Below are 20357 nucleotides of genomic sequence, written 5' to 3'. Positions count from 1 at the left end.
AACATCCCACCACCAGCACATCAGCTGGCACGTAGCCTGCAGAAGCCCAAAATACCTCGGCTGCAGACCCGCTCCTCCACGGGGGCCAAGCACCTGACGTTACGGAGCAACATCCAAGAAACTGCCATGGTGAATAATTATCAACTAAAGCTTGTGCGCAGGGTAGAATTGGGGCAGTGAGAAGTCATCCTATGCCCTGACACACGACGGCATGTCGTAGGCGCTGTCACTGGACAGCAACGCCTTTCCAAGCTCCGAAGGTATTTGGAAGCCGTAGCGAGGACCAAGGCTGGAAGGTCCAGACCCAGGGCTCCCCGGGGTGAAGCTGCTAACGGGGAGGCTGTCTCAGGAGAGCACCACGAGCAAGCTACGGGCAAGCACCAACAGCACAGTCTAGTGATTTTGTCTTTATGTACTGGACACCTGCCACCTTATCCTTTCTCTCCACGTGCTACAGATCTCAGAGGGTGGCTGGAAGACCCCTGGAGTTCAGCAGCACAGCAACAATTAGGGAGAGGAAAGATTTATCTTCCAAATCTTAAAAATAAAAAATAAATTGCTTAGAGTTTCATTTTCCAGCGCAATAATATTTACATAAAGATTTACTATCCAGGATCCAGCGAGGGTGAGAGAACACATTGCTTTCCACTGTATATCAAGCCCACGGTAAACAAGCTTTGCTGCACTAACCCATCAGGGTTTCCTACACCCCACAGGTCCCCACTCACCAGCAGGTACCTTTTGTCCCACAGCACACTCCTTGTATTCAAGGGTGACTGCAAGAGCCAAATATTTAACCATTTGTTTCTGGTGCCTGCCCTAAATAATGAAACTACCTTGATGGAAGTAGCAAAACTCTCCTTTTCTTGTACGAACACCAGGCATTGGGCCCAAATATGCACACTGAAGCAGGCAGCCTTGCACATCTCAGCCCTGGCTAAAGTTAGGGCGCTGTGTAATCATGCAAACACAGGGGATCTTACCTGCAGGACAGCAGAAGGGGTGTTCAACAGCTGAACCTTTTGTACCCCTGGCTCTGAGACAGAGCTCAGGGGCTCTACAGAAAGACAGACTGACTAGCCGAGCCACGTGGCACGATGCCGAACTTTGTTTGCAGTTCAAACGTTAAAAGCAAAAGGTCCTGTCGCTTTATGCAATCTTTTGAAAAGGCAATTACTTGCAGCAGGGCTCCCATTTTACATATTTAAAAAAAGAAAAAAAGTCTACAAAATATATTCAAGGACATAGACTGTAAAACTAACAGAAAGGCTGCCAGCGAGATGGAGAGCAGATCCTCCCATGCTGCCAGGGCTGAAGCAGCCAGTGGATTCCCTGATTCCTGGGGGCCCATTTACTGCTGAAGACCAACAGCCCCCAAAGCCCAGGGCACCGCAAAGCACGGCTGCTCTCGGGCATCGCCACAGCCCGGGCGCAGCGGGGCCGGCACCTCCGAGAGATGCGCGGAGGACGTCTCTGCGAGATGGATTGGAGCTGTATGCTCTGCTCCTGTAAACCAGGGGATTTGGCAGAGCCCTGCACTTGGATGAATCCAAATATGAGCCGGAGCCTGGGGGCATAAAAGCCAGCACATGGAGACGGCCTGTTTCAGAGGTATCAAGCTCTGAATGTTGCCAAACCCATAATTTCAATTTCCTTCTTAAAGCCCCTATCAATAAAATGATTAACTGCAAAATTAGTGCTTTAAAATATTGCAAAACAGTCAAGTAGCAATAATGTTTTATATTAAAACACTGCCAAAACCCACCAAAAATTAACTTCAGCCCCCCAAAATGATGCAAAATAAAAAATCATTTTCCTACACTCTAATTTCACCATATATAGTTCCCATTATTACGCAACAGAGATGGCCTTCCCTGCTTAGGTTTCGGCTTTGCTCTCGGCATGCTGTTCCAACAGAGCAGCAGTAAATCTCTCTCCTTACATTTGACTGCATTAAGAACCCTGCTGTCCAGGGGCTTCCTGCTGGGATCGCTCGTGGAGGACCGGATTCCAGTTCCGCAGCTGTTGGCGAGCGTGTTCCTGCAAGAAAGGCAAAGGAAGATCCTGACACCGGGGACTCCAAGGGACAGCCACTGCCTTGTCCTCTTCCCTTTAGGTTCTTACGGAGGGATCACCACGTTACACGACTTTAAGGCAAGGAATTGGAAAATCTGGTGCTCGGGTTCAAGCATTGTTAAGAAAAGGCACAGAAATCAATGCAGCATATACAAAGGATGAAGCACTCACGAGAAATTATCTATTAACATGGTTGAAACACCAGAAACTAAACCGAATCCCTTGGGAGAGCACAAAGAGGACATACCGATCAAAGAAGGTGGCCAGAAGACGTCTCAGAAGGACCTTGTGTTTGACACCGGCACATAAGTGGCAATTCATCAGCTGCCCCCGGGTGATGTAAACACCTGAGCCTGGAAGGGTTGGAGAGGGAGAATTCAAAATTAAACCCTTGCCTCGCCGACAGCACTGCCTGCAAGCCACAAACAAACTGCTCCTCCTGCGCTGGTCGGTCCTGACGCTGGTGTGACACGGGAGGGAGCGTGCTCGTCACGTCCTGCTACAGAAGCTCAATAAGGACGGCAGGATTTTTGGAAAAGCCTCGCAGGGACGGTTATTGCAGTCCCTCAGGGCCTTGGCAAGTCCCAGGTAATAATAATTCCTAATTTTATCCGTACAGAAAGGAAGTCTGGAAATGAAATGACCCTTTTTAAAATTTTTTTTGCAAAGACACACAGTGCAAGGCTTTATTCTGTGATTTTATGTGTACAGAACAGATTATTTATTCTTTCTGAAGGAAGAAAACCCCAATCCATTTGGCCTTTTCTTTTCTCAAGTGAAAGATCGTAGAACACAGAACTAGAAAGAAAGGAAAAAAACCCCCATCTAGCACAGAAAAGGTACTCGGTTACACTACAGATCTAACTGTTTCCAAAAACCCCAGCCCATCACCTCTTGATACCTCTGGTGAGCAGGGAATTTTCCTTCTAATGCACAGGAACTGCTGACTTTGAAATAGCCTGCCTTTAAGGACGTTCTCCAGAAGAAAAAGGAGCCCCTGCCAAAGCAGCTTTACCCATCCAGGGGTTTGGCAGTGCTTTACAGCAGGTTTCTTATCAAACCCTTTTACTTTGCACATAGCTCACAGACCAAACCGCTTCTGCCTCAGCATCGGCTTGCAGGGGGAGGTTACCCTATTTTTCAAGCGTACTGTTATACAAGAGGGTTTTGGTATTTGCTTTTAATTAAGATTAAATAATGGGTCGTATCTGGATCCAGAACACACTCTGTCCTCCTCAAGATATAAAAACATCTACTGCAGAAATAAAATTACCTCCTGGATTTCCAGGAAAGCCTACAGATGATTGTCCCTGATCTTCCGGATGAAGACGGAGCTGCAGAGCAGCCCACGCTGGTGGCGGCAGGCGCCCCGCAGCCCCCCGAGCCCGACCCTCTCCCCGCGGTGGGCAGCTGCCTGCACCTTTCCTGCCGCCGTGGGCAGCCCGGGCCACTGGTCCTGCCCCTGAAAATAGCAAGCATCGCTCTGGATCTCCGAGACATCCCACTTCTCGCCAGGTATCTTCCACATATCGTCTTCCACGTATCTTCCATGTAGTGTCCTCCACACACAGCATCTGTCCATCAGATGTACTATGACGACCGCAAGGCTTGTTGAAGACCCTCTTGGAGAGAGCTGCTGAAGTTTGCAGAATCAGTCGTAGCGTGAAAAATCAGAGACAAAAAGGAAAATACTCCGAACGGAGAGTTGAGGAAAACTTTCGCTGCAGGATCTTCCTGCGTGCTCCGGGCTCGAGCCCCCCCTCCCAGATCTCACCAGGTTTGAGACAGGAATTAGCTTTCTTCAGCAGTGGTATTTTAAGAGATAAGCCATCAGAGAGAACGCCAGACACTACCGAGGGTAACTTCACTTTAATAAATAAAAAATAACCGAGGCAGCCACTATCGGTTAGTGATATTAATCTACTTTTTTTCCAGATTGAAAAATGTAAATCAAGCAGAGCTGCCTCAAGCGAGTTTGCAGCTCTCACTGTGAAAATAACCTGCACCACTTGATGGTTTTAAGAAGTCTCACATAGAATGTAAATGGGTAGAAAATGAATATTCCAGATACCAAATAAATACTTGTGGTTGTACGCTGTGCTGCAGCGTGTGTCTTTTACTCCTGCCTTCTATCAAAGACCCACGCTCCATCAGATGGAAACCTTTCTGGGCATCCCCTGAAATTCAGATTTCTTCTACAGACTGCAAATAAAAATCACACTACTCACCAAGAGATAAATGACCAGCAAGAAAGGACAACTGATTTGGATTGATTGTGCTGCCACACGTCCTTTTTGTACCAAGGGCTTTACAGGTATTAATTAAACCTCCCTGCCTGGGCAGCAGGTACGGGCTGTCGTGCAAACATCGCTTCATCTAAACATAGCTATGTCCAAGGGAAAAAACTTCACAACAGCATGGGCTATAGGCTGAGAGGACCATTGCAGCAGAGGGAAGCTGGGGGGAACTTATAAAAGCAGATTATAACTATTTAATCTGGAATTTGACCTGGACACCCCAGTCAAACATCCATCTTCTGTGCAGCGCTCGGGGTAACCAGGCTGCAGGCTGGCACAGCCACAGTTTCACGCCTACTGGATTTCACTCTTTGTCCAGCCCTATACCACTAGCATCATTAAAAGCTAAACAGCACCATCTTCCACCTCAAGTTGGCCATAAATCCTTTACAGAGAAGTAGTGAATTCTCCCACTATCGTAAATTCTCCCCAAAATGAAAAAGAAAGGTAGAAGAAAGGACCAAAACCAATTCCTTCTCTTTCTACTGCAGCGTTCGACCATTTAGTAATGCCCCCAATTTTTAAAAAACTTTTACAGGTTTTTCAAATCTTGTTCACTGACGCAAATTTATCTCCATTGCTTTGTAAATCTTATAATGCGATATGTTTTTTTGGGTTTGGGTTGGTTTTTTTTTTTTAGATCTGTGCATCTAAATCAAAACACAATTGCAATGCAGCCCACACCAATTGGGAAGAACACAAGCTGGAGAATTCAATTAAAATGCTAAATTAATTCAATTGAATAAATCCTGTTAATGACACATTTTTCTATCAGCAAATTAAAGGAAACTTAGAACTTTTAAAAAGATGATTGGGGATGAATAATCCAGAAAGACACAGCAAGGGCACACAAGATGCACGACTCCAGCAACAGTGCAAGCAAGATGAACACATTTCAAGAAGGAAAGCATCAGCGATCCCCAGGCGTTCTCAAGCAAAGAAAAGTTACCCCCTCATTACCTGCAACGAGCTCAAGTTTTTCTCCAGGATCTCCCTCTGAGTAGAGTTTCGGGTGGCAACGGTATCCGATTTGACTGATAAGACTGGCTGGGAGAGCAACTAGATCCCGTCGTATGAGGACACAGGAGCGGTTCTCCAGTGGGATCTGCTCTGGCTTCTCTTGAGCAACTTAAAAATTAAAAGGGAAAACCATTAAAGCAGTTTATTATGCAGGCACAACATTAACAGAAGGTCACACTTTGGCCTTTTCCCGTAGCTGTTGGAAATATTCCTCCCTCTGGGAGTACAACCACTCGCCAGGGCTATCGGTCACAGGGCATATGCCACCTGAAAGCACGAAAAGATCCCCTGGTCTCCCCCATCATCTACCACAGCACTCTCGTGTGCACGTTCAGGTTCTGCAAGAGGGATTCTTAGAATCTAATTACGCTTTAACTTTTCCTAAGTTAATCATTTATGAAAATGGGCAACTCTGCACAGCTGGCATCGTTCTGCAAGTGCAGCATACGGACCTGGCTTCCCCAAACACTCCCAGAAGAATGGCAGGTTACTTCACCAGGGGTTTCTAAAACAGACAATAAATTGCCCGAGTTTGATAAATACCTGCATCAGTACCATAACTACTTCTCCTGATGGTTTTTTCCCTGCAGTGCAGATACCCACTGCAGCGAGAAAAGTCGCTGTAGCTTCCCCCGAGGACGGCACCCACCAGCCCCCTCCTGCAAGCTCCAACTCACCCTCCGAAGCGCCTTCTCTTACTCTGCCTTTTGCAGGCTAACGTTTCCTCTCACTAACAAGAAAGACCCCAACCAACGAGCCAAAAAATGTTATTAAACTGTGGCTTCAAAACCAAATTACTGGGGTTTTGCCAGGGCACAGCTGTGACTTGCTCCAACGTACCGTCCCCAGAGCCCAGCACTGCCCATTAGCAACTTTTAATGTTGAAAAGCTGGAAGTACCGAGCTGTCCTACCACCACCGCCCAAGTCTGGGTCCTGTGGGCATACAGAGGATTTGCTTTCTAAAGCACTTTTACAGTGCAAGTCCACAGGCTTGCTTAAAATTACAAATTTTGACAGCAAAAGAGGGCTGACATGGGTGTACATCAACGCCAGCTGCACTGGGACGTGGTGGGAGCAGTTACAGTTCTGTATTGCAGCCCAGCTCTATGATGATCCACCTTTTTTCCCCAAACTGTTTGATAATGTAGCAAGTGCCACGCATGACATCAAACCCAGCACTGTGCTTCAATATCTGTGAATACAGAGAGAAGAAAAAACCCTAGCAATTAGCGTTTCTGAACTCAAAATGTCTCCTACTCAAGAGAAGTCTTTTCCTGCAATTATTTCGGCGTTCTGGGGGCCACTTTTCCTCTCTCTAGATAAAATAACAAGTTTTGCAGACTTGTTGCTTCAGTAACCGAAGGGCGATGGCTCCCGTACAATGGGAGCAGTGTTCTAACTAGGACATGCCCCGCGACGCCGTGCTGTGCCGTGGCATCCTATCGCAGGCACGGGGCTGGAAGCATCCCCACCCTCATCGCTCCCTCTTTCCCTAATAAGTCGGAATACCAGGAAGATGCCCCTTGCTCGTGGAGCCGCACGGCAGCAGAGTGGCGTATCCTTCAGTTATTAAGGACCAAAGAGGGGCAGAACAATTCACGCGATGTTTTTAAACTAACTTCTCTTGCCATCGCAGCCCGATTATCTATGCAAAGTGGCAGGACTTTGTAGTGCTGATGTGCAGTCCCACCGACATACAGAATTTTCACCAACTGCAGTATTTCCCTGTCTAATAGCACTCCCAAACATCCAGGCACCCTCTTCTTGGAGATGGGAGTCATCTGCTCACACAGAGGAAGCATCTCAAAGACCTGCTATATTTCTGGTGCTTTCAAAAAGCGATAAGCACAGTATATCCAATTAAATACTAGTATTTTCCTGCTTAAACACATCAAAAGCAGAGGGAGAACCAACACCCAGGGAGGGCCGCTCTGCTGTCCTTCACTGGCTTTTTGGCTCTGGCAAGGCACAGTCACCAAGGCAGCACAAGGGCCACTGCGAAATAAATGCAAATCTCAAGGGGAAAGGAAGCAGCAGGAATGGACACCACAGTCCGCTCCCACTCAGAGTCCTCTGCAGGTTACACACAGGCTGAACTAAAAGGTGAAATTATATATATACCACATACGAGCTATCGTTCTGCTGATGAATCCCAGAAACCAGACTGGGACAGCCAAGGTCCTCAATAGCAGCAACAAAAGATAGGTGAATGATGCTATTAGGGGAATTTGGCAACAGGTTTTTGTGCTAAATGCACGTGCCGGAGCTGTCAGGAGACAGGACAGGTGAGGACGAGGCTGTGCCCGTGCACGGAGCTCCTGCTAATTGCAGGCAGCTCGTCAGGGCGAGCGCTCCACAGCGCTGGGCTCTCCACGGAGCCACCGCTTCGGCTGCTCGGAAGGAGCAGGAAAACCGTCGCAACCCCTCACAAGCACAACGCTCCGCGCAGGCCGTGTAAAACGGCATTTTTGATATTTCATTTTTACTTTTAACTAATGACTCAGGTCAAGAGCGCCCACGACATTCAACCCCACCTAAAATCCAGCAGATGTTAAGCTGCTGAAGGGAAGCTGGGCAGACTGATACAGATTCTCATAAAGTTTCTTAGAGGCTTCCAGTTATTTTTTAAGTGATATAAAGGCTGCAGGTCTCCAGGGAAAGTAGTTTCGCAATCAATACCCCAAATGAGACAGAGTTCAGAGCAGCAGAGGCAGAAGAAGGTCCTCGCGGCTTGTGACCCAAGCTGCTGTAATGGGAACAGAAGAGAAGTCAGCCCGGAACGGCCATCAGCCGTGCCCTCCTCCTGCCCGCTTCTTCATCAAGAATGCTGCCACTGAAGAAATTGAACACCTACAACATCCAAGTGGCAAACAGCTACAGCGGACAAGGACAAACCTACCTGCTCTGCCACTTTGCATAGGCAAACATTCAATAAAAAACAAGTTTTGGGTCAAAGAGATCCTAAGGTAGCAATAATGAGGCAGGCAAAGAGAAAGATCAGCACCAGCACTGTGCCCACGCTACCTTCCTGGAGAGGTTTTGAAGGATTTGGTATCAAACCTGTTTCCTGAAAGAAAAGCAGCTTTTCAGGAAGACAACGCTGCCGCGCTGGTTGGTGACAGTCCTGCCTTGAAGAAATTCTTTGCTTTTGAAGACATTTCGCTTCCTACACACGGAGCCATCGAGAAGTTTACATTTCTTCCTGTGAAATCAAATACTTCATAAAACAAACTAAAAATCGGGCTAAAAAGACCAAGTGTAACTCAATCCACTATTCTATTTCAGTTACATCTGTCCTGCTGGCTCGCTGTCTATAAATCTATTAAACATGGGCATGAATCATTTTTTTGACTTTGTTTCCATTAAAGCATTAGCACAAATTCAACGATACTAAACAAAAACGACCAAAGATTTAAGCCTTTCAGTGCCACCTCAATTCAGCAGATAGCAATCAGTTATGTAAAGAAGCAGGATACAAGAGACACTTTGGTCCCATGTTTTCAAAGAAAGCCAGTCTGTTTGGCCTTTATGCTCTGAAGAACAGGATAGTATTCGCTTCTAATTAATTTGTATCTTCAGAGGGCAGCGGCTCCTTCCCTTTGAATGAAAGGGCAAACAATGTGAAGTATTGTTTAATACAGTTTTGTTCTTGACTAAGAAAGGAGCCTACCAGCTAGCGGAGAGGGGCAGGAAATCATTACAGAGGAAGCAATGAGACCTGCCAGCCAAACACTGGTATATTTTATTTATTCAGATATTTGCCTTCATCTCAAACTTCTACGGATGCTGCAGCTAGCAACAAGTGCTCCAGAATGGGAAATATCCCAGGTTTTCTGGCTGAAGAAGCAGCCTCAAACCGACTCACCGGTCCATGCTCGGAGGAAAGCCGGAGTCACGGGAATTACCGGGGCTCCAGGCTTCGCGTGACGCTGGGAGCGCACGTTGTCCTCATCCCTAAAACGTACCGTCCGGGTCAGAGGTCTGTTACACCACCTTCTCGCTGAGCCCATGATGGTTTTGGTGATGCCAGGACGGTTGCACGCCCCACCTGAGGTGCCTGGGACCAGAGATCCTGAGCCCACACAGCTCCCATTGACCCTCATTGGTGATGGGCAACAAGCTGCTCCGGTGAGCGCCTGGGGTCTGGCAGGGCTGGGAATTGCTGGCCACACACCTACTGTGCCAGTATTCACTTATTTCCTTAGTTCCTGACAATCCAAACACCAGGGCTTGAAAATTATTCATGAGCCCCCAATTCCCACCAGTCTGGGTTCTCCTCTTGACCATTTACTGCACGTAAACTTCAACACGCTCCCGTGGGTAAGAAACAACTATTTCTGTTTTAGGAGTGGGGTTTTGAGATACAGAAAGAGCAGAGCGATGGACCTTCACCCGAAAGTTAACGTTTCCAGAGGCCCAACATGAAACTGTAAGTCACGAGCCCCGGTCCACCGCAACGGTTACAAAATCATCTCCACCTGCTCCACCACCAGTCACCACGTATGCAAACACATGGATAATTCTCCCCTGTTCTCTAGATGGCGAGAAGTTTCTTTTCAAATAGCAATATTTTACAAACATTTTTATCCCATTAGCCTATTTTCCACTGGCAGTAGTTCTACCCCAAAAATAGCATCCCTGCCGCAGCCCCGGCATCGCCAGCATCTGCCTGCGTATGTAAACCTGTACCACAGAGGACACACGCACACACTGTGGGACAGATACATGATATAGTCCCAACCGGGATAGTTTATGTTTTACAAATAGTACATTTATAACAACATACTGGAATGTAGCGATTTGATTTGTGACCTATTTATACAGGGATGTAATCTGGAATTAGTATAGGAAAAATATTACTGGTTTATAAATACCCCTATCTTGCCTTCACTTCAGATCTCAGCCAGGAGTGAAACATCTGCCAGCCTAAAATTAAACATCTGTGTTTTACGGTGAGGAAACTGGGACTGGAAGTTTAATGCCAAAAAAGGGCAGAGGCTGCGCGCCCCCGGCGTGGGGCTCTGCCTTCCTCCGGCTCCTCAGCGGCACCGGTCCCCGTGCCAGGACGGACGATGCCGGCGCTGGCCGGCTCCCGTCGGCACACAGCAGCACTTCCAGCAGCAGGGCTGTTTGCAACCCTCAACAAAAAGCCAAAGGAAAAGCGCTCTGGTGAATAAACAAGGCGTTCTTCACCACTTCATTTCCTAAAAAAAAACCCCCGCTAGCTCTTTGCTCGCGAGCATCCCCCTGTTGCGCAGCACAGCGTCAGACCAGCCATCGCACGGCACTGGTCCTCGCCGGATCAGATCACCGTTCCCGTAGTTAGAACCAGTTACTTTATTACGGCCGCAATTATCCGGCGTCGCGAGCCGTGATTTACATCGTCGCAGGGTGTTGCTCCCAGGCTCGGTTTGGGATGCTGCACTGGCTGTGCCGGAGCCACTCATTATGGATTCTGGGTTGTTTCTTGCCCTCTTTCCTTACTGTCAGGAATCAGAGGCCAGGAGAGAAAACTATTCTCTCAGCTAATTACCACAACTATTCTATAATGGCTATTTTAGATGAATTTTTAATGAAGTGTGCTCTTGTCAGTTCGGGATTTCATAACTTTCAAGTCCAGCCTTTACATTCCAGCCATTTGCTGCATAAAGATTTTTCCTCTCCCCGGCAAACCGGCGCAGCAGGAGCAGGGGAGGAGGACGGACCCTCGCGCAACTTCGCTTGCGCCTGTCAAAATTAAATTAACTGCATCTGCTAAGCAGCAAGCTGACTGACAAGAACGCGGTTCAGTGCAGAAAAACGCCGAGCATCTGCAAGTCCTGCTGAAACCCACTTCAGATCAGGCCCACGACGCTGTAATTAACAAGGATAAAAATACTTTGCTTTTGTTTAATATTTTCTGGAGTTGTGCATTCCTCAGATCAGATGCTAGAAACCTCATTAAGTCTCACTCATGTCCTCAAGGCCCACATGTTCTCCACCACCAGACCTAGTTACAGAATAAGGAGCCATTTTACCGCGATGCTCCCAGCCTGCCACAGCAGCAGGCGGGCACGGGCACGGTGGCGGTGACACCACGGCCACCGAACGTGGCCAGAGGCAGGTGGAAGCCGAGGCACCTTTTCCTACATCCCTCTGCAAGGTGCCACCCCGTCTACTGACACCTAAACCTAACCCTCCCATCGGCCCGTGTTTAAGACTGGGCTTATCCTTTCATTTACCTGCTGCTCCTTTCACAGGTCCAACATTTTGTCCTGGTCCATCACACCAGTGCCACCAGTGCCACCAGTGCAGGAGGCACATGGCTTAACGGGACGTCCTCCTCGCTAACTCTACCACCATCAACCCCTTGGCCAAGGCGATGATGTGCTCCTTGTCTCTCTGATTCCAGTTTTGGAGATTTGCTGTGGTTCTGACTATAAAAAGGGGTGAACAAAAAGTAAATACCGCCCCCCCCCCCGCCCCCAGCCTTGGGGCAAGAAGAGGCTTCGTGCTGGGCACCTTCCCCTGCCCCACGCTGCCCCAGCCTTGGGAGCAGAGGGTGGTGATGGTCAAGGTGGGTGATGCTCAAGGCAAGCGAAGAGCATCAGCCACCAGCATCCCACCACACACTCACCGGCATTAGCTCAGTCAACGCTTCAGCTGGGGAATGGAAAAATGGAGAAAAAGGAGGAAAAAAAAAAAAAAATCCCCAACCTCTCTGAAATTCAGGGCTTCATCTGCTGTGCTCTTCTTTGGCTTTGTTTTTGTTTTTACAAACGGGGCTCTTGGAAACCTTGGCAATCACTATTTTAAAGGGCTCCCCCCTCCCCCAGGCCTTTGTAAGGCTGTCAGGATCTACATGCCAGAAGCAGGATTAGCTGGCTTCTCTCTTCCATCTTATGGTTTTATTATTCTGCACCTTTTGAGGGTACAGTTTATCCCGAGTAATTAAAACACAGTTAGCTGTACAAGTCCAAACCATAATGGAATAGCTTAGGTTTTATTTTTTTAATCTCTTTTTTGTGTGCCCTCTTTTCCAGAAAGCCTGATACTATAGCTGGCTTATTTAAAACAGGAAACTCACTTAAAGTGTGCTGGTGTGGAAGAGGTATTTTAGCAGGAAAGTGGTATATTAGAGCATTACAGTGAGGCTGGGCAGCACCACGCTCCCAACCTGCCTCCTCCCCGCATGGCCCCTGCCTCAGCATCACGACACGGTTCAAGTCTTCCCCCTACAGAAACCAAGAAGGAAAACTTTGCCGCGGGATGCCCGGTTCCACTGTGAGGGCTGGACGGCTGCAGCATCTCCAGCGATGCCCAAAAAAGCTGCTCTTATTTTCACTTTTCCAACTGGGATGACTCCCGCACCGCAAGAATTAGATACAGCCTAATAGCTGCTGCCTGCACCATCCCGGGGCTGGTCCTGCCCTCACCTTCTGAATTTATTTTGTTCTTTTACCGCATGAACCAGCCCCGTGACAGGGAAGGAAAACACCGTGTCCAAGGGTATAATCCCATTGCTCTGAGGAATAATGTGGCGAGCTCCGGCGCTCAAGGCAAACCCACATTACTCACCGCCTGCTCCACAGCGGGGAAGCGCAAAGCAAAATAAAACCAAAACCAGTGTGCGGGAAAACAGCCTGATTTCTGTTCGGTCTGACTCTAACAGCAGCTGGGGATGGGCGGCCATGGAGGAGACCCCAACCTTGTCCCCATCCCCTGTCCCCACTCCTCCTGACCCACCTGGTACCAACTGCTGGGACTTGAAGCACGGCAGAGAGAGCAGACAGGCTTTTGAGGCTCATTTTCTACAACTGGCTTGTCCGCTTTTCTCAGCAAATATTTCTACTATTAAAATAGTAACATCGCTACCAGTATGCTTTCTCCCTTTTGCACATGGCTTGGTAAAAACGCTTGGAAAATATTGCTTATCTGCTTGCTACCTGGCAGGGGGACATGCCAAGGGGACACTGGGCTCTGGCTCTTTGGGATGGGAAGGGATGGGACAGCATGTGGGGATGAGCCCATTCTCACTACTAGGGAAAGCCTGGCTTTAGGTAACAGAAATGGTCATATTTGTCAAATCTTCTCCCTTGCCTAAGAATAAAATCAAACAGCTTTGAGGAAAGCATGCCAGCTCTTCAACAAACGAGACTTAAATATTTGCAAAATTAGTCCAGCAATTTCAGCACAGAACTGTATTGGGGAAAGTGGCTCCAGGCGAGAGGATGCTCCGTGCGGCCAAAGCTGGCGGGAGGATGTCCCTCCCCAGGGAGCACCCGCGGATCAAAGCTGCCACCACAAACACCTGCAGCTCCGACGGGGAGGCCGCTGTGCCGAGGCTGAGCCTCCGCACGGGATGAGGGCACGCCAGCAACCCAGCCGGGCATCTCCCCCTCCGGTCCTGAGCCCCCAGCTCCGTACCCCCCACTTGTCCCTGCTCCTCAGCAGGGTCCGAGCCCTGCCCGGTGCCAGGGGCGCACACCCCAGGAAAGCCTCTCCTGTGTGGGAAGGGAGAGGGAAGGGGTTTTGTGCCCCTGCGCCTGCCCTGGGGCTAAGCCGTGGAGCTCTCGGCTGAGCACCACCAAAGTGGAGCCACCTCCTCTAAGGCATGCCCAGGGACTCAGCTAATAGAGAAATAAAATATTATCAAGAGGCCCCCAAATTGCTTTTCCGTTTTTGACAGCGATGTGCTGGGCAAGGCTGGCAAAGGAACGGGGGGTCACTTCAGGCAGTGGTCATAAAAGTCCTTCTTTTCTTCTTTTTGCAGATGTGCCTAATTAACATCTATGAAAATGATTTATTTGATGTTTTTCTCCCTTCCTCCAAATGTCGTACGTTCATCAGCTTTTAAAAAATTTTACTCTAAAAGGCCAGGACGGAGGGAACGTGCACCTTGCTGAAGACTAACTCCCAGCCCGACCACCTAACCCCACTGGGCTGGCAAGGGCTGACACTTCCCTTCCCACAGATGACCATCCCTCTTGGATGACCGGTGGCAGGTGAGCTCAGCCATCGCCACGGGATGGTGTCACCACCGCACGCCTCGCATAACCACCAGGCTGCTTGTCAGCAGCCTCAGCCAAAAAGCGAAGGGCTACCAACCGTGGCGGATGACGTAGCCTCTCTCATCTAAAGAGCTTCTCAACTGGGGACACGGCCCGTGAGCGATGGCATGGCGGGAGACCTGCCCATGCCATACCCGGACACCAGCACTGAGCCCACCACGTGCACCGCACTACGTAAATAAACAAACGAAGCCCCTGAAGACAAAAGCCTGATAGACAAGCCCAAAGCTACCCGTGCCGGCTGGAGAAGGACCAAGCAACCACTGAAGGAGAGCAGAAAACCCAAGGAGAGAGACGGTCCATTACCAGAGTAGCCTCCCGAGGACTTGATGTACATCTGGCCGTACTGCTCCTCCACCATGGTGTCGTACGCCTCGTCGTCCTCCTCGTCCTCCTCGTTGTGGTAGGAGGTGGGGCTGTCGGTGGTGGGAATGCTGCTGGCGCCGGGGCTCGTCCGCTCCCCCTGCGAGTACTGGACCTGCTGGACGTTGGGGATGAGGGTGGCCAGGTTGGGCATCCCGTAGTAGGAGACGCGGGAGAGCTTCAGGGGACCGGCGTTGGGGCCACCACCGCCGGTCCCCTCTCGGGCGCCGGGCTCGAGGGGCCGCTTGCCGGGCAGGCCGGGCAGGGCAGCTGCCTGCAGCTCGAGGTTCTCGTGTTTGACGCGCGTGAGGAGCGGGATGGGCATGGAAGGGGACATGACGTAGGGCGCCGAGGCCGACTGCAGCTGGTTGCAGGGGCTCTGCGGCTCCGAGCTGGGGTCTTCGATCATGGTGGTCTGAGAGTCACAGTGGGGAGAGCTGACCTTGAACATCAAGTCCGTCCCTTTCTCCACGATGTGCTGGATCTGCAGGAAGCCCGCTGTGTACATCACCACCAGCTGCTCGCTCGCCGCCATGGTCAGCTTCCCGGTGTAGCAGAAGGAGAGGATCTGCTGGAAGCAAGCGGGGGGGACGGTACCTGGCAGCTCAAAGGCATTTTTGCTGTTCCCACTGAACAAGTCTCGGAAGTAGAGGCTGCTGGCGGCCAGGACCGCCCGGTGCGCCTTGAAGGCTTGGCCCTTCACCACGATGGAGACATCGCAGTACAGCCCCAGCAGCCGCTGCTCGTTCAGACAGCCCAGAACGGTGTTCCCAAAGTTGGGAATCTCTATGTGCAACATCTGCGACATGGCTCAGGATCGGCTGGAGCTCCTCAGACATTCAATGCAGGAATATCCAAAGTAGGGCACATCTGAAAAACGGAGAAGGCAGGAAGAGAGGCACAGCGTTTTTAGACAGTTCACCAAAGCAGGCAGAAGCAGAGGAACCCACCTCACCCAACATCAAAGGCTCAAAGCTAAGCTCTGAGAGCCGATGCGGAAAAGCAATCGCTTACAAAAATTACTTATCGATGTTTTCAAACAACATTGGAAACGCTATTGGTGGATGGCAAAGGATATTTGGAAAACACAAGTATTTTCTTCAAGTTGTGGTCTGTTTAAATAAGCACCACTGATTTATTCCCCCAGGGGTTTTACTTTATGCAGGAAAATCTGAACGGTAATGGGAGAGGAGTGAACAGTAAAGCAAATGTAAGATAGTCAGACAGATCTCGGGTAGCATTATATAAGGAACACAACAACCACCAGCTATGTTGAAACTACAGAAAAGATATTTATAAAACAATGTGCCATTCTGCCTGAAATAAATACAGGATTCTGCCGGAGCGACAGCTCCCAGGAAAAAGCACTTTGAAAAGCAATCTTCCCATTTGCACCAGAAAGAGGGAGCATTTCAACAGTTAAACCCTTTCTCAACAGATTTATCCTCCAACAAAACGAGGCTTATCTCCAAATTAAGCCAGATATTTGAGCCCCAATAAAACAAACCAACGTGCCGCAGCGAGCCGCCTACCAAGTTGTCTTCTTATTTTTCTCCCCGAAATCCAAAGTGGGGCAGGGGGGAGCCCCAACCCAGCCCCTCCTGCGGCCGGAGCCCCTGGCCCCCCCCAGCCCATCGCCCACCGGCCGGGGGAACCGGCCCCAGCCGAGGGGCATCGGGGACCCTCCGAGCAACCTCACACGAAAACGGGCTCGAGGCGACGACAGCTCCGGCTTTGCATCCCATCGCAGCCGCTCTTTAAGGCCAGCTGTACCTTTTGGCCACGGGGATAATTCCTCCTCTCACCGACCAAAGCAAGCCTCGCGTTCGAAGGGAGCTCATACGCAAACCCCGTGCAACGGCGGAGCAGGTAGCGTTAGTGCAGCCCGTGCACTGGAACTCCAGCAAAGGAAATCACTGCGGATTCACCGACACGAGCCGGAGCCCAAACCCCCCCGTCCCCCCTCCCCAAGCTCCACGCAAGAGTCCAGGAGATTTAAAATCCTGTTTGCCTTCAATACTCCTGAAGAAAAACTATGGTTAACTAGTGCTGAAAGCTCGTAGGAACAATATTAAAATAAAAAAAAAAAAAAAAAAAAAAAAAAAAAGAAGAAGTTTATCTGAGAAAGAGGAAAAAAATATATCTCCGAAAAGAAAATAATAACCCACAAAGAGCTGCTCTGTTCCCATTGCTGGCAAAAAAAAAAAAAAAAAAAAAGTCCTATCTGCAAGGCCACGGGGTAACAGGAAGAAAAGGGAACACACTCGGAGCCAATTTAATTGTATCTGCATGGTTAAAAAAAATTCTTCCGAGCGAGGAAGTTCCCGGTCCCCTCGCCTGGCTGGGAGCGAACGTACCTTCAGCAGCAGCCGGTGCCCAGCGTGGCCGCTGGCCGGAGGGGCTCTGCGTCCCTCCGTATCGCCCAGGCCGCCACGCTATACGCAGCGACGACGATCGCTCAGGGGAGGGGAAAAAAAAAAAAAATTAAAAAAAAAAATATAGTATCAAACCCTGGGTTTGTATCTGCTGTAGCTCAAGCTTTTACCAAGTCAAATCTCCCCGGCAGCGCACAGCATCTAAATGAATAGGCCGGATGCAGATTAACATTCAGGCTGCTCTCTGCAATGAATAGAGCCCTTTGATTAGGGACCTGAAGTAAATGCCAGTTTCAAACCGAAGCTTTAAAAACAGAGAAATATCAGTGCCAGAGGAATGCTCTCAGTGTTGGTACAAGACAGACTTTTGATGAGTCACTGCAATGCAAACAAAGATGGCAGAAATACTGTACTGTATGCTGATGAAATGCTTAGTGGTGCCACGGCAACTGAGACAGGTTTTAAATTTATAGTGCAGTTTTGCATATGAATTACGCTGTAAACTGCCTCCCCTGCCATCTAGTACATCCAGAGTGTCAAAGCATTTAAACTATTCCAAACAGTCTGCAGAGCTGGCACTGCTGCTGGTTAACTCCTGCGGCCGGAGGAAGGCGCGGCCAGCATCCCCCAGCATCCCCCAGCATCCCCCCAGTCCCAGCACCCCCCCAGCCCCAGCACAAACCCCCCCCCCCCAGCATCCCACCCCAGGGGCTCCCCAAAACCGCCCACCCAAAAGGACAGCCTCAGGAATGCCCAAATCTGCCCAAAATAAAGGTGCTCCTTGGGCGGCCACAGTCCTGATTCGTGCCCCCCCCCCCCCCCCCAGGTCCCGTCCCCCCCACCCCCAAGAAAGCCTTTCAAATGCAGGAAAAATGTTTACCCCTTGGGGAAAGCTTCTTTCAGTCTGTGGCTGAATCCACTAAAAGCAAATCCATTTGCTTAAGTAATGAAATCCTAGTCACATTGTCTCCTGGATTCAGATTTTAAATTACCTTCGCATTTATTGAGCATGTTTGGTGCTTTTTTCTGGGAAAGAGGGTGGGGCCTCACTTTGCTTACTTCTCTCTTGCCCAGAGCGTTTTTATTTCTGCTACTGCTCTCAGATTTGTTTCAATTGCTCCGCTCGGATGGTCACACACAGTTAAAATTTAGGAGATTAGAGGTGAAGCCATCCTTAGAGGAGGATAACCGTAGGGAAGCGCAGACCGGGCCGGTGATGCTCCAGCACAACCCCCCCCGCCGATCGTGCTCATACCTCCACTTCCACCGTCCACATCGATGTTTGGTGCATTAAGTTCAACTCCACAGCAGCAAACTGCTGCCACTCCTGCACGCCCAGGGCTGGCTGCCTTCCCCTGCTCTTCCAGCAAACGGCACTAACACGTCTGCTCGGCATCCCACGGGACCCGCAGCCTCCCAGCGCTTGGCAGAGCCGTGACGCTCCCAGGCGAGGACCTCCAGGACCTCCCCGCGTCGGGAGCGCTCAACGCTTCGGCCAAAACTCGGCGTCAGGTCAACGAGAGCTCTGCCTGGTGTTGATGAGGAGGCTAAAGCACCGAGAGGGGACCAAGGTGACATCCGGCGAGGAGGTCAGAGATGACACCGCAACGGCCAAGCCCAAGAGCCCAAGACCTCTTCCAACCACGGCATCACCAACCTCTGCTGGAGAAGGAAAGGCGTCTGCCCTGGCAAACGCAGATCCACTCTGGATCTGTGAAAATTACTGAAATTACATGTGCTTTACAGAAACATAACTTCTCCACTCGGGGACCTGAATGAAGCCTTGTCCGTGCGGATGGCAGACCACGGGTGGAGAAGGATCTCCTCCTCTTTTCTGCCAGCAAGAGCTCCCTTAGAGCTGGAGGAGAGACCAGGGAGGCACTGGATGGGACCTCCTTGGACCCGCTCCCAAGCCCCTGCCTCGGAGAAACCCAGGAGGGCAGGATGAGTGGGACCAGCCAAGGAGAGCTCGGTAGCACAGAACAAACCAACTTCAAATAGATATCAATTATTAATATTGCTTAGAATCTGCTCTATAAACAAGCCAGGCATGCCAGGAGGAACCCATGCCTCTCTCTGAAAACACCAAAATCGTGCCAGTTCAGGATACGTTTAAGCCGGTGAGAAGCACCAGAGTGCCCCAGCCTGGCAAATTATTGGCAGATTTCATGTAAAACCTCCCGTGAGACATCAGAGTTTGAACCAAGATGCTCCACACAAGTGACCCCTCCTGGGGGATGCCTCCCGCAGAACTGCAGCCTGGCCTCACCACCCCGAAGGGATCCCATCCCCAAAACTGCATCACTCCAGCTCCCGCTGGCCTTTCCTGCCATTCCAGGAGATTTCTGGTCACAAAGGTGCCAAGCGAGCGGGCGAGCTTGCTGGTGGCACTCGGTGACAGGGTAGACCTCCAGCTTTCCCAGAGAAAAAAGGCCCCAAAACACCCTCACAGGGAAATGGTGAAAACAGTAACTGTGTTTGGTCTAGAAACGGCATCGAGGAACACAGGCGAAGCTGTACCAGCGAGCTGCAAAAGCCCAAATGACTTCAACAACCATAGGCCAGGACTGCTGGATTTGTGTTTCTTCCTCCCCGCTTTGCCCCTGCCTTTTCATGATCAGAACATAGAAAAAAACCAAACAACCCAAAACCATCAACAAGCCCAAGCCCCCCCAAAATCCAAGAAATAAAAGAAGGCAGTCTTGAAAGCCAAGGAGAACCTGCTCACTCCCAGACCTCACATCCCCTCAAAACAACAGCAACAAAATATTATTGTGACTAGAGTGAATGCAATAACATCTGATAACATCTAACTTAAAAATCTCCTCTACTAAATATGCTTTTTTTTTTTTTTTTTTTAAATAGAGCACCAAACTACTTTTGCATGGTTTGAAATGGCTTCGGTCCATTTGACACGGGAAGAGCTGTGCTGCAGGAAAAATGACCTTAGCAATTACAGATGTAAACTGTATTTTGCAATCTCGCCTCCCAAGCTGAGCTGTGCCCCAGGGTGCAGGAGTAGCCCCCAGCAACATCACCATCCCCAAAAAATCCAGTCCCCTTTGGGCTGCCTCGTCCTACAGGTGACAGATCATCAGATGGACATCTCTTACCAAATGGGAAAACTTGGACAAAAGGGGATTAAAACCAGCCAACCACCCCTCACCCCCCCGAT

General features: G+C 49.8%; 1 protein-coding gene across 8 annotated transcripts in view; it reads right to left on the bottom strand.

The window, feature by feature from the left end:
- The window catches only part of NACC2 (NACC family member 2), a 63585-nt gene that overhangs the window by 6400 nt on the left and 36828 nt on the right, over positions 1 to 20357 (bottom strand). For 4 of the 8 annotated variants that reach the window (XM_049832399.1, XM_049832406.1, XM_049832403.1 and 1 more), the window contains exons 2-5: positions 14751 to 15677; positions 5334 to 5501; positions 2324 to 2429; positions 1943 to 2040 (exon numbers count right to left, since the gene is read on the bottom strand). In XM_049832399.1, the coding sequence (XP_049688356.1) occupies positions 1943 to 2040; positions 2324 to 2429; positions 5334 to 5501; positions 14751 to 15615 (1237 nt within the window). In that variant the 5' untranslated portion in view covers positions 15616 to 15677. Of the gene's footprint in view, positions 1 to 1942; positions 2041 to 2323; positions 2430 to 5333; positions 5502 to 14750; positions 15678 to 16580; positions 16680 to 17164; positions 17251 to 18062; positions 18082 to 18437; positions 18502 to 20357 lie in introns of those variants that run through there. The other 4 variants (XM_049832401.1, XM_049832405.1, XM_049832404.1 and 1 more) reach the window with 4 other exon arrangements.

Source organism: Accipiter gentilis, chromosome 29, assembly GCF_929443795.1.
Source record: "Accipiter gentilis chromosome 29, bAccGen1.1, whole genome shotgun sequence".
In the NCBI taxonomy this organism is placed as follows: domain Eukaryota; kingdom Metazoa; phylum Chordata; class Aves; order Accipitriformes; family Accipitridae; genus Astur; species Astur gentilis.
Note: the sequence above shows the minus strand (reverse complement) of the source record. Positions and strands in the feature narration are given on the sequence as shown.